This window comes from Pararge aegeria, chromosome 20 (genome assembly GCF_905163445.1).
Source record: "Pararge aegeria chromosome 20, ilParAegt1.1, whole genome shotgun sequence".
In the NCBI taxonomy this organism is placed as follows: domain Eukaryota; kingdom Metazoa; phylum Arthropoda; class Insecta; order Lepidoptera; family Nymphalidae; genus Pararge; species Pararge aegeria.
Window position 1 is genome coordinate 15,116,574 of NC_053199.1, and position 15,282 is coordinate 15,131,855.

The window sequence follows — 15,282 nt, forward strand, 5'->3', positions numbered from 1 at the left end:
TCTTCACTAACTTTTATTTCCCTCTTAACTTCCGTTTGTCTCGCCCGATCACACTGTTGGTAACGCTCTGTTCTTCACCAGCTTACTCCCCAAGGCAAGTTGTAAACTTTTTGTTAAATTTTTATTTATAAATTTACGATATGTTTATGTGTTGTACAATTAAAGTGTATTCATTCGTTCATTCAAGTTTTGCTTTCTACAGCACCTTTTTGAAGTCGGCTAAAACAATAATTAGTCATTTATTTAGTCAGGCGCGGGAGTAACGGCCGCGAAGACACTTATGGCGTTACATGTGTAAAAATTAGCACCCGCCTGCCTTTGCGACATTTGGCACTAAAATAACTGCATGTGTACTATAGGTACTATATTCGGTACAATACTGTACACACAAGCCAAGCCATTATGCGTTCCGGTACGATGCCGCGTAGAAACCGATATGGGTTTAATATAACTGCCATACCACTCACAATGCCCGCCGTAATGCAGTCAAGAGCTTACTTGTGAAACCCCCGACTTTCAATATAGTGTTCATTATTCTACTAGTCCCTTTCATTTGATGAAAAAAATTTGTTTCGGTAATCAAAACCATATAGTTTGGTTACGTCAGTGCCCATTTATGGTGTTTCCATCCTAAAGTTGATACACGAAAGACATTCTTCTCATATTTCGCTTTAATTTCATCTGTAGGGTCTGAGATCAGCAAATCCGTCTTCAATAAAACAATTCCTAAGTCGTAGTTTTACATACAAATGTGACTCCAAGGGTCGGAGGGCCGTACCCTCCCCGCACTCCTACCTCCCCCTGCCCTTATATCTATGATCCCTCCCAACATCCGTTACATTTCTTCAGCATTACACTTGATTGATGTTAAAATTTCCCAATTTATACTCTGATTGCTTAGAAATATCCAATAATATTAAAAATATTTTTTTACATTTCCAAAGCCAAATAGGAACCATTAATAATATCTGTCCATCCGATTGTCTGTTAGTATGACAGCTTGTGTAATTTTAGCTTTCATTCTATACACCTGAAATCCATTCATATATCACCACCCTGAGAGTCGGTGACTGAGTACGGTTAACCCGTTTTCCTGGACACCATCAGTAAAATGCGATATAAATCTGTAGAACCAGCAATCTCCCAATTAGAGAAGCGTTGAGCTCAAATCCGTAAATCACTTCGTAAGAGAGAGAGCGAGAGAGAGAGAGAGAGAGAGAGAGAGAGAGAGGAGCCCTATGTGTGCCTAGCAGCGGGCATAGACTGAGGATGATGATGACTAAATGTGTGTATATCTCTTACCGATAACTAAGCAACAACAATAAAAATACTGCGTAATTAGCGATTTTATATCATAGCGATTATTAATGTGAACTTAAAACAAAATTATAGTTGGCAATTTCTAATCAAACAGAGTATTACTGTACAGAATCTGTCTACAAAGCTGTTATTGTAACTTGAGCTCGACTGCCTAATTAATAAGGCTCTTCGACCCGGCCTTGATCAAAGGGCCCGTGAAGGAGAGACTCCTATGTCCTCCTACACCCCTTGTACAACTGAAACCCTCTTGGAAAAATTGCGTAATACTTACCTACACAGCTTTTACTTAAGTATCCTCTACATACTCTTGAAGTTTTTGCCTAAATTCTGGTGCGTTAAAGTATTCGCTTCGTATGATCGACCATCTTCCATCCAAAATGACGGCCGACTGGCGCAGTGGGCAGCGATCCTGCTTTCTGAGTCCATGGCCGTGGGTTCGATGCCCACAACTGGAAAGTGTTTGTGTGATGAACATGATAGTTTTTCAGTGTCTTGGTGTTTTTATGTTTATTATAAGTATTACTGTGTATTGTATTCATTAAAATATTCATCAGCTATCTTAGTACCCATAACACAAGGTACGCTTACTTAGGGGCTAGATGGCGATGTGTGTATTGTCGTAGTATATTATGTTATATTATTATATTACAATGGGATACAGAACAATATTTGACTCGCAAATGCAACCTCTCATCTTTGGCGTAGTTGAAGATTAAAAAATACGTCAGTGCCTAAAGACCAAAGTCTTCGAACAGTGCTGGTTGCCAGTGTTGGTCGCTAATTATAGGTCTCATAAGAAGGCTCAGAGTAACTCAGCGGGCGATGGAGAGAGTTATGTTCGGAATTTCTCTACGTGTTGTGGACAGATTTCAAGTCGTAGGGAGCCTATAACCGTGGTATCTGGAACTCGCTACAAATGACCTATGTCCAACAATAGACGTTCATTGGTTGACGAGATGATACTGATTATGATGATTTCTTACCTAAACTGAACCGACCCTTTTAGAGGACCTCCCCGGCGCAACGGTGAGCGCAGTGAATTCAAGCAGGAGGTCCCGGGTTCGATTCCCGGCAGGATCAATTTGGGAATTTATAATTTCTGAATTTTCTCTTGTCTGGTCTTGTGATAGGCTTTGGCCGTGGCTAGTTACCACCCTACCGACAAAGACGTGCCGCTAAGCGATTTAGTGGGTATGACTACCATACTCCCTAACAGGTTAGCCCGCTACCATCTGAGACTGCATTATCACTTACCACCAGGTGAGATTGTAGTTAAGGGCTATCTTGTAGAGGAAAAAAACACCTATGAGATGACAACAGTACCAAGTACGGTCTCAAGCATAAAATTTAAGAATCTGTTCACGATGTTAATTTATTGAGTCAGACCTAGGTTCAGTCAAACCATTCTATTAGTACCTAGGACCTTCCGAACATCTTAACACTCACTTATCTTAATCTTTCCACTAGAATTTGTTGACGTATACGTCTATAAAACATATACCTACTCACATAGTCTTAAGTCTTCATTAATTTTGTACCCACTTTAACGCTAGGACTGATTTAGACGTGCCATGAAAGTTCATAGTACGTAATATTAAGCTACCAAGTAAGAAACCCGACCTTCAAAACACTATCTCTATTCTCTATGGCCTAATAAAGCTCATCATTCAAGACGATCCCCATACTCCACATCTTTGCAGTGAGCCGTAAAAAGGACAACCGTACTAAAATAACCACTCGTCTTACCATTTCTCTTTCTTCGGAAACGTGTCTATCTCGGCCGATCAGAGAAAAACAACCTACACCCCTCTCGCTTGCACTTACTACTATCCCTAGATGCCACGTGTCAGCCAGCCGCATAAAGTATCAAGTCGTTACCCCGCCATAAACGATATTAACGTTTATTGCTATTGTAACAAAGTCTCTAATTACTTAAGTAACTAACACCATCCCGGTTGTACCACGTTGTACGGACAAAAACGTAAAGGAATACAAACCATCTGCAACGTAATCCAGACTTTAAACCAATAGTGCAAGGTGGTATTTCCCGCGTGCTATGTTCGTTTGTCTTCTCGCCGCCTGTTCCAAATTCAAAATGTTTCTAAATCGAACGCTTCGTTTTGTGTTTCGAAACAACACGGTACTCGTCCTCAATAATTTCTGAACTTAAATATTTGATGATATAATTTATTAGTGCGAACTGTGTGTTCTATAAACAAAATGTCAGGTGGGCAATGAACGGTTCAAATTCAGTTCGATCAACCCCGGCCTTCCCCCCGCAATCCTACCGCACACCTAAAGACACACCATTAATCATTCCAACGCTTTAGTAACCACAGACCGTTATAATAAGAAACCTATTGTTATGTTACTAAAGCCTCTTTCAGATCGCTAAGGGTCGATGACTTACGCCCCTGCGTTTGTTTGCGCTGACTCCTCGTTACCGCTGTAGCCCTGGTATTATGTAATCCGAGTGCAATGGCCGCGGGAAACACCAGGAAAATCTGTTTTCCTGCTCCGCTTCATTTTTCTTTTGGACCTTAATTCTTTACCATTACTGTTAAAATAATGTTAATTCGTTGATCTTTTTGTTGGAGAACCGCGAAACTGTTCTTTTAACAAGGTTTCACTTCCTGAATACTTTACTTTCATTCCGGTTTTTACAATTTTTTTCTTTTATTATGTTAACCTGTACCTCATTCATGTTAAAGAGGTTGTTATTTCTGCCACCTGAGAGGATAACCGTAAGCAAATATTTGTTTCTTATTATTGAACTAAAAATAAGACTTGCATCACTTAGCGGTATATACTTAGGTTCGATTTATAGCGTATTCACTATTGCACTAATCTGCCATCCAATAAAATGAGTATAAAACAATTGCAATCGAAATTTTTATGCTGGTGTCATAAAACTTGAAGTTGAATAAATTGTTAACCGTACCTATACAATCAATATTTGACTTAATAAATCGTTAGTAACACATTAATTAAAAAATGTTACAAATACATTTATTTATTTTCTAAAATAGTGTAGGCCCTTCAATGTAGGGCTTACCGTTACGCTAATATTAAATGTATTTATTTACATTTTATATCGTTTTTGTAAAAAACATTAACTTAATAATTATAAGTAGGTAGCTATGAAATAACATAATCTTTAATCTTAATATCAGAGGCACCGTAATCTAGGGACCAATCAGTCTAAGCTAACATCCGTTAAACTGTGGACATGACCTGTGCAAGCGATAATTTTCCGATAGGCGCAATTATACAAAATGTGGGTTAAACTCGCGCCCGCCAGGGGCTGCCAATGCACCGACCGGGGTCGTTGACCGGTATCGATCGGTGACGAACGCGCCCCTGCGGCGCCGCGCCCTCCGCATGCTCCCACTCCCCTTGCTACCACACCGCCTACCCCCTACCCCTACACGCACACACGCTGAAACACCGCATGCGACATTTCGCTCCACTTTAGGAACCGGCTTCCAAGTTCTCTACCCTATTTTGCGCGGGAAATGAAAAAGGTATACCTATTACATCAGCTATATTCTATTATTATCTAACGTTGATCACAACTTTAGATATGAATAAATAGGGTTGTGCTTGCAACCTTTTATGATCGGTGTACAACCGAGATGGTTGTTGTTAAAACGTGCGGTACTGTGAGAATATCACGTGACTACAAACACGTTAATGTTAAAATTAAATAATATTAGACCAAATGTCATTTAGTAGTTTGTATACTAAGAGTAATTAACCGCAGCATTTTCTGCACATATTTATTCCTTTAAACTTTCTTATATATTTATATAGATAGTTCCTTTGATTAGCTATAGCTCAAGCAAATATTTGGCCATGAAAAATTCGTAGCCCTATAAAAAGCCATTATTCTTTTGGATTAGTCAGTAAGCTTAGAGATTAGAAAACAAAGCCCTTCTGGCAAATAAACGAATTGAATAGCCGGTTCAAACATACTTAGTTAAATTATAAATTCGAACGCGTGTCAAAGGATACTTTTTACCCTGGTCATAGAAAGCAGTCGAACAAGGTTACGGGGAACATTTTGAATCAATTATTGAATAGCGTATGTTATCTATTTTGTACACGAGGGTTAAAAGCAGGGTAAGCCGCGGGCATAACTAGTTTACTACTAAGGAGATAGTTCATGGATAGACAGATTATCGGTATCTTATTTAAATACAATAAAATTCATTTACTGGGCCTTACTATCATCGCTTATTAATTATTATAGGAAAATAGATTTATTTTATTCTAAAATAACAGTTCATATAATGCCATACTTTCTACAAATAAGGACAATAATTCTAAAACAAAACGTCAAGATTATCAAATATAAGACCTCACTGGCGTGGCGGTAAGTGCTGTGGTTTTAAGTTGGAGTTCCCGGGTTCGATTCCCGGCAGGAAATTCGTGAAGTTTTAATTTCTGAGTTTTTTATTTAGCGTTTAATATTACTACCATACACCCTAACAGGTTAGGCCACTGCCATCTTAGACGGCATCATCAATTACAACCAGGTGAGATTGCAGTCTTAACTTTTAGTAGAATAAAAAAAAAATAAAAAAAATTTAAGCTGTTGCAGGACGGACGGCATCAATGAAAGTATACTCCTTTCTAAAAAAAACTTAATATCATTATGATCATCTTTGATTTTATCTTCAGCCCATTTTTGTCCCACTGCTGGGAAATGTCCTCCGTGGCCTCTCGTGGAACAGAGGGATTTCGTCACAGACCCTCTGCGCTGCTTTATGCGGGTTAGGGGAACAAGTATTATACACAAGTTTAATATGAAATAGTAATTTTCACTGCGGATTTTTGTATTTGTTTCGTTATTTAGAAGTTTTCTTAATTTGTGTGACCTCGCCTATCTCGGCTGTATTCAGCGTGACGCCCCATGTTTGTGACATCGAGATGCGTCATTGCTGGCTCAGCGCCAAATCGCTATGATGGAACGTTTCTTCTAGCTCCGATGAAATAATAGTCAACATTCTGTCGTATTTTCCGTTAAAAATCGTGGAACGATAATAAAAAAGGCATTTAAGCTGTAGTTAAACTCGCTCTCCAAGAGGGATTGTACCCTAACGGGAAAATTGGAATCCCCATTGATGTGCCTATATGTATGCGAAGTGTCTGGTTGTACTACCACAAGGATGTTATGTTAATTATTTATTAAGTTACAATAGCAGTAGGGTCGTGGTATGCAGTCGTGATATCAAAACATATCACTATTAATTTCAACTTGATATTTGGATACTCTGACAGACAGGCAGACAAACAAATTTACGTTTCGTTTCGTTAAAGGAACCCTGAAAATACATATAAGTTGGAACACGGTCTTACTTTTTAAAAAGAAACGTACTAGGGAAACATAACATTGTTACGCATAATATATGAGAGCGCATTCCCAGGGTTCCATTGTAGGTTGTATATCTATAACAATGTATGGAGAAACAGCTGTAGGGTGCGCGGGAAAACTGTACGTACCTTTTGCGCGTGGGGTTCGAGCGGCCACGTTTCACTACCCCGCCAGCCAGCCGTTGTTATGGCAACGTCTCACGATTTCTGTCTTCCTGGTATTTTATTGAAACTTCCCTTCTATTAGGGATGTTTGACCTATTTTGAATATACCAATAAAAAAAATAAGACCCGCGTCCTCCTCAAATTCTATTAAAAACAAGTGACTGTGAGAAGAGTAGTCAAAAAAAAATGTAATTATTTCGACTACTCTTCGCATAGAGGTTTAACCAATGTTTATGCCCATACGTATCACCTTTATTATATTAAGTTCTATTTATTAGCGATGTTAATATAAGCTTTTCCTTGGTCAGCCTTCTGAACTGGTGTCAAAGTCGATACAAACTGACAGATTTCACATTGAATTTTTCAAAACGTCTTAGGTAGAGAGCCTCACGCTTTCTTGAGTAATAGGCGCGCTTCCCCAGACAATGCCGATTGTCGGTTGCAAAAAAGTACCGTACTGGTCCAATTTATGTCTAAACCACAAGAATCAGTTTCACGGCGTCTCACTTTTCAGTCCAATGTCCAGAGCACATTCACAAAAGTATATACTGTTAAAACATGATAAACAGGCGTCAGTGCTGTAGACTTTACAACGCTACTTAATGATTCGATACTCATAGTTTCTAGCTTAATTTGCTTTACAAAAAATCGTTAATATAATAAATCATGTATAATACGCTTATTTAAAAGGTTACCTACCTGTAATTAATATCAGATTATAATTTTATGACATGCACATTTCAAAAACAATACAAGTTAACCAATTGTATACATTATTATGTTAATTACTGAACGTTTGCAAACATTCATACGTATTCCGAATTAATGTCACAATAGTAGATCATGTTAAATACAGGAACAATATTAATGGAGATCAATTTTTAAAATGTACGTCTATAACATAATATGGTTTAGATTGATTTTCAAACGAGTAAGAACACGTATTTATTGATGTATTAGGTCCTAATTTCATCTATTTGAAATTAAGTTTATATGAAAGGAAGAGTCAACTGAGTCATAAAGATAAAAATCCAATAAAGCACCACTAAAATTCTCGCGTAAAACGTGAGTAAAAAAATAATAATCATAAAATGGCTGTAGCGTAGCGTTGACCTGGTTCTACGGCGTAGAGTGCACTGGCCGCTACGACAGCGCTACGCATACAGAATGTAGGTGAGAGAGAACTAGGCTCTACGGCTCTAGTGCTACGAAGTCTTTACTTGAATGCTTTTAATTGATAGTACCATAGTATTTAACTGACATAATGACGTCGGAATACAAAGCCTTGCATTATATTCTAGTTATTAAAAAGTGAGTGCAAAAGAAACGTGAACATCTACTTAAAAACTAGAAAGCAAAAACTGAAACCTGACCTAACCTAACCGTATGTATTATTTAATACATAAAAAAAAACTAGCTCGGTTAGGTAGTAAAATAAATTTACTAACTACATTCTCAAAGGCAATGCAAAACTTCAGTTTTACAAATACACCTACAGAAGGAACTTTTCAAGGGTAGAGATGTAGGGAGAGATGGTAATATATATATATTCTTTGCAAATTATATCTTTCAGTATAAAACGTATCTAGTATTGATTGATAACATCTATATAATAAATACTCAAATTCATGTACGAGTAAATATTTCTATCTAAATTTTTAAAATACAATGCGGCATTTAAAAAATATTTTCGAAAACCGCACAGCATGAGTAATCGCGGACGCGAACGCGTGTAATCCGGCTCTTTGAATAATAAATCACACCCTGTATCATGTAGCCCATATTGTACCATTCATAAATACATACAGGATGTTTGGTACATATCTCTAAACCTTTTTATTTAACCTTTGTAATTTGCGTTAGACTTGATAACCAGTCTGATTAATATTTAAATCTAATTTGGTTCATATTGTACATTTTTTAAATCCGAATAATATATTTTAAAATTCTAGAACTATCGACAGAAATAAGTACACTCGAATAACGAGCTCTGCTAAGCAAGGTGCTACAAAGGGCTACAAAGGTCCACCACGCTGGCCAAGTGCGGATTCGCAGTCTTCACGCTTCTAGAACATTATACAGGCTTAAAACATTACTTAAAACGCATATTACTCCGAAAAATTAGAGGTGCGTGCCGGGGTTTGAACTCAGTCCTCCCGATACTCATGCTGTCTGAATCCTTATTAATGGGCTATCACCGCATTAACTTTAATGGGGTGAAAATAAAAAGTAAAAACAAAAATGGATCTCGTAAAAATACCTATGTCCTATACATAATAGATACGTACGGTAATACTGTACTGTAATGTTCCAAGAAGGGTGTTTTCTCTAGAGTATGGGAGTATTTCGTTCCTAGTAAGATATACGACTTTCTGCGAGTATATATTTCATTTCTACAGACACCTTTTCCGTTTTATCGACATTGGAAACCATAACAAGGTTAGGTTTATACGATACACGCATCTTAACTTTAAGGTATTCAGTACGAAGGCTTTTATGAAGAATATCATTCATGTTAGTATGACTAATATTCCCTTACCTAAGTTTGTGGTGGTATGAGAACGTATGAAAGCAGTCCAACGGGAAGTACCTACGTAGATAAACTAAAAAAAGTATGTAGCCCACCAACCCGCATTGGAGCAGCGTGGTGGATCTATGCTCTAAAACCGTCTCCTATGAGAGATGCGGTCTGAGTCCGTGAATTAAGTTTTCATTTATTTATTTATACTCTTTGTTTGAACTCCACGTCAAGTTCAGAAAATCAAAAAGTACAACAGATTGTCTGCCAGGCAACCTTAATATTAGGAAAACTAAAAAGGTGACAAAAAGGTGAGGCACACTGTTAAGAACATCATACAAATAACTGCATACTAATACATAAACCAGACATGGTCATGATATATGGTTCATTCAGCCACACAGCCAGGAGACAAGAATTATATCCCCTGATTATACACCTGCTAAAGCACGGGAACATGGAATAGGAGAAGATTACACATATATTATTTGGATATTATTACCACTTGTGCGCCAGTGCTCTGAGAATTGATGAAGCTGTGGGAAGAGATACATTTTTATCCTTTCCCCAGGGATATAATTATCTTCTGCCCATGCTAGCCGTGCTTGTGATTATCACGATGTAGCTAGCTTCAGAAAAATAGACGTTCAGTCACATTAACAATTTAACCATCCGCGTCGTCTCACAGCGCGAAGCTCTGCCACGTTCATTATTGCGCCTCTACAATAGGCCTTGTGCTAAATAATTCAGCGCATCTCAACGGGCCTCCCGTCCCCATGTCGCTATGGCAACAACCTATTTACATATGCATCTGTATGAAGATCTGCCGACTCTCCGCAGCTCTCCCGTCCGATCTTGATTCCAGTCGTTGATAAACTCGCCCATCAAAAGACCTCTAATTTACACTGTAACATCTGAGTAATAAGGACTAATGTGATAACCTTCCTAGCACAGCGATGAGCACTATCTATGATCCCCTGGACTGGTGGGGGGAGGCTTACCACCGAGGATCTGTCAAGCTATTTAGTTTTCCAGTACGATACCCCCTATATAATATGATTATTTGGAGGACTAAGGAAGAAACACGATGTTATATTAAATACACAGACAAACACTTTTCTTTATTATAAATAGATTCTTCTTCTTTGAATAATGGATTTTGTCATGACTGCACTATACAATATTTTAGTAGAAATCATACGCGTGAGCTTGTTTTTCCGGCACAAAAGTAGCAGATTATGTTACTTTCAGACTCGATAAATATAAATATGCACATGACCAGTTGCTGCGTGAAATTAAATTCTAACAAAATCACACTTTCGCATTTATTATAATTATATTAAGTACGATGATTATTTTAAAAAACAAGTGTATTTGCGCCTCTTAACTAATGAGATGAGAGGCGAAAACATATTTTTTGAAATAAAAAATATTCATTTCATATCAGTTGCATAAATAATACTTGACAGACTTTACGATGAAATAAAAATTAAAGCTGTCACTTGAAATGTTTCCCATTTGGAGACAGGTAATTTATGCAAAGCTTATTTATTGCAGCATGATTCTAGAAAATATTGCCACTTTGAAAAATATAATAACATTTCGTAGCGCAATTACCGTTGTAAAAAAAACTTGATTTTCCCTTTTTGAAAATGGCTCCCTAATTTAGTATTTATTTCATAAACGGGATGATGTGTACAGATACTTATAATAATCACAAACGTCCAAGCATTGAAAGGTTAAGGTTCAATAAAGAATATACATGGGTTGTATCATGTATGCTATTGGTATGCTCTGAGCAAAGCATAAACTATTACTGCATAAGATTTCTAACAAATCCTTTGAAATTATCCAAAGAAAACGATTGTACAATTTGGTACTTGTGTCAATGATATACTTGCTAAAATACGGCGTTCCAAGCATACGGCTACCTCTTTCGCTATTGTAGAAAACTCCTCGTGTCATTTGTTCGAAATTATGTCTCTTACATGACGTTATGGTTGTGTTATTTTTTTTTAATATAGTTCGCTTCCGTTCATTTTACTATTTCGGTATTAAAATGGTATTATTAGTGTGGCATTGTTCACGCACGATTGGCATTTTTCGTATAAAACACGCTCTTCGCGATCAGCTTCAGCAGAAGTTTAGCTTGATACATTAGACGTAATTATGAGATTGCTGGCTGGCTCTATAAGGCTGGTCCTTTTATACGTCAATGGCTGTTATATCAACAGCACCCCACTATTTCGAGTCGGGTCAGCGTTTTTTTGTCGCGTAGTGCCGCTGGAGCGCAGCCAATGTTCAGCTCCATCCATAAAATTTAAGCTCCGGAATTACGGCTCGCCCACTACTGAATGGTAGATTCGGTTTTGCTGCGGATTTATTTTTTGTTAATTGCAAAAGAGATAGTCCATTCCCATGATCCTTACTAATTCTTACTAATATTATAATGCGAAAGTATGTTTGTGTGTCCTTCCTTTACGTCGTAACCAAGCAATCAATCAACTTGATTTTTGGCATATTGCAAGTAACATTTTATCGCAGGAAAATAAACGGTTGTCACGGGTTTTGTGAAAATACCGACAATACCAACCAAAATCTTGTGGATAGAAAGCTTTTCGTGGCAGAGTTTGATTTTTTTAATTATGTTATGCGACGTAAATAACAAAAACGTTGCTTAGCCGAAAACTTGCTTATTTTCTATTCTTATGCGGTAAAAAGCAATGGACCTAGGAAAAGCGTCTTAAGAATACGCGTGGTATCGATTATGTACTCGTGAATTCGCACAGGACACTGCACGCTACGCTGCCACGATTTGCCGCAGTGGGGTCGCGCGAGCGGGACAGCCATACAATACAACCACAAGCCAGTACGGGATACGTAGCGTAGAGCCTGGGACCACGTGGTGCCTGTGTACTTTACTTATCCATATCATTTAAATGGTTATTTCGGTTATTTATGCTAGTAGTTATTACCTCGAAAATACACTTACGAAATTGGTAGCTGTGTCAGTATTCTGAAAATTATTTGGGGTAGGTTTGGGACGTCTCTCTCGCGCGGCTCTCAGCCGGCGAGTGACGTGTCCGCTCTAGTAACCGCATGGCAACGGCCGGGCTGACGTGACGTAGCGTGCGGGAGGCTCGCATTGACGCCGCGCGCCGGTAGAGCGTCTCGCAGGACTGATAATGGAGCGTCTAGCCGGTGCAGTGCAATACTACGATAGCCAGTGATACACTATATTCCTAGTGTAAATTGTATTTAATACATAGTGAATTACACAATCAATATTTAGGACCTTTTGTTCTTAACTTTGGTCCATCGTAGCCTTACTTCAGCTTCTTACATTTACTAATAATATTCTCAGTTAAGCTTCTACGTATGTCTTGTTCGTATGAAACTTTTCCATCAATGGTGGTCTCATATTGATTACTTTGGTCTGTGGGCGGATTTCTCAACTTCCAACTTGGGCGCCAAATATGACTTTGTTGTTATTTGGCACCCAATTGGGACCATCACTGTTTAGTTTTGTGTTGTGTTTAGGAATGAAATTGAAAGTTTTTTTATATAGTAAATCTATTTGGGTATTGGAAAAACTTGAATGATATTGAAACACGGCCCTTCTCTTGTTGCAGGATGCAAGATCAAAGCGCTGCGCGCGAAGACCAACACATACATAAAGACCCCGGTGCGTGGAGAGGAGCCCGTGTTCGTGGTTACGGGCCGCAAGGAGGATGTCGCACGCGCCAAGCGCGAGATCCTCTCCGCCGCCGAGCACTTCTCGCAGATCCGCGCATCGCGCAAGTGCGGCGCCGCACCGCCGCCGCCCGCCGGAGCGCCCGGCCACGTGACCGCGCAAGTGCGCGTTCCGTACCGCGTGGTGGGACTGGTTGTGGGCCCCAAGGGCGCCACCATCAAGCGCATCCAGCACACCACGCACACGTACATCGTGACACCGTCGCGCGAGCGCGAGCCCGTGTTCGAGGTGACGGGGCTGCCCGAGAGCGTGGAGGCGGCGCGCAAAGAGATCGAGGCACACATCGCGCTGCGCACTGGGGCGGCGGGCGGCGCGGCCGGCGCGGGCGCGCTGGCGGGCGCGGAGGGCGAGCCGCTGGCGCAGCTGTACCGCGCGGGACTGGCTTCGCTGCTGCGGCCCGAGCAGGAGGCCGCCTTCTCGTCGGCCGGCTCGTGCTCGTCGGGCGGCTCGTCGGCCCGCCTGGGCGACCTGCTGGGGATCTGGTCGTCCACGGAGCGCGACGAGGGGCTGGGAGAGTCGCCGTCGTTCGAGTCGCCGGGTGCGGGCGGCGTGTGGGCGTGGGGCCCGCCGCGCCCGTCGCCCGCCGCGTCGCCGGCGCGCACGTGCGCCGTGTGCGGCGAGCGTGGAGTGGCGGCGGCGCTGGTGCCGTGCGGCCACAACCTGTTCTGCCTGGAGTGCGCGCAGCGGCTGGCGGCGGCGGCACAGCCGTGCCCCGCCTGCGCGGCGCCCGCGCACCAGGCCATCCGCATCCTGTCGTAAGCGCGCGCTCTGCGCCGCTCCCGCCCACCGGGACTGACCTTTTTTACTTAATCGTTACGAAAATATTAAAAAAAAAGTCGCGTAATCGAAATCCTGGTGCCAAAAGTCGGCGCCTCGCCGGCACGGCCCGTCCGCCGCGCCGCGGTCGTAGCTATCGTAAGTCGGCAGAGTTACTCACGATATATTTTCTTATTATGAACGTTTTTTATTAGGTCGGCAAGCGCCCGCGCGCTCGCCGCCGCAGAGAGAGTCGAGGTACGTTACGATAGAATTTCGAAAAAAAGCATAAAATTTAAAAAAAGTTGTATAATTATTATTATTGATGATAGCGTAAATGAGAAATCGAAAATTTATAAAGCTTACCTAACGTAGTAGCGTAAAGTATTAAGATATCGTAATATAATTGTAATACCGCAGCGAGGGCGGCGCGGAGCTGCGGGCCTAGCCAATGGATTAGCGAATGCAGTGCGGTGTGTGAGACGCGTCGCAGAGTAGGAAATGCCCGCCCGAGCCGCTCCCGCGCGCCTTGCTCATTATTTTTACTATACGATTATTCGCTTAAATGATATTATACATACGTACACACTATGATTATGATAATATTAATATAATGTTTGTTTTAAGTGTGTTTTAATGTTTAGATTTTTATTGTAATGTTTTTATGAATGATTTTTATCTGTACGATTATTATTATTGATTATTATTTTATGTGTTGACGATGTTTTTTTGTGATTATGCGCCCGCGCCGCCGACGCCGCCGCAGAGGCCGCCGGCGCGGGCCGAGGCTGCTCGTTAGTGTTAATATCGAGTAATAAATTAAAGTAATAAATGATAAAGAAATAATACGACTCATTCATTATTATTATTATTATATACTACAGTAGTTTGTAGCACGACATTGACTAATCATTACCTATTGATACATATTAAGTATTATTATTATTATTATATTGAATAAATTTAAAGAATGCATAATTATATTTCATAGGAATCATTATTCTGTATAACTCTAGTTAAATATAACGATAATAAATATTAATTGTATTTGTATCGGACGACGTTGTTATTTCGTTTAACGGGGGGCTGTTTTTATGAATTGATATTTTTTTATTTTTTTACCGTTATTAGTTTTTGACTTACTCATGTATCGATACGCGAGAATAAAAAAACTGCCTATTAGATTATATTTTAAAAAATAATGGTTGCGTAAAACCAGCCCCCGTCGTACGTAGATCCAGTGATTTCGATATAATTTTATTTTCATAATAAAATGGGTAGACGCTTTAGGTTCAAATAACGTTGTGAAAATTTGTGAAATTTTGTAGACTACATATCTTATTATAAATCTAATATAAACTATAAATTTCGAAACTTTCTTTTATTTCGTTTC

At 39.9% G+C, this 15,282-nt stretch overlaps 1 protein-coding gene across 1 annotated transcript in view; it reads left to right on the forward strand.

Moving 5' to 3' along the window:
• Positions 1-14,013, forward strand: part of LOC120632768 (RNA-binding protein MEX3B) — an 84,869-nt gene extending 70,856 nt beyond the window's left edge. The window contains exon 2 of the mRNA XM_039902765.1: positions 13,012-14,013. Within this exon, the coding sequence (XP_039758699.1) occupies positions 13,012-13,892 (881 nt within the window). The 3' untranslated portion in view covers positions 13,893-14,013. The remainder of the gene's footprint in view (positions 1-13,011) is intronic.
• Positions 14,014-15,282: the final 1,269 nt, after the last annotated feature.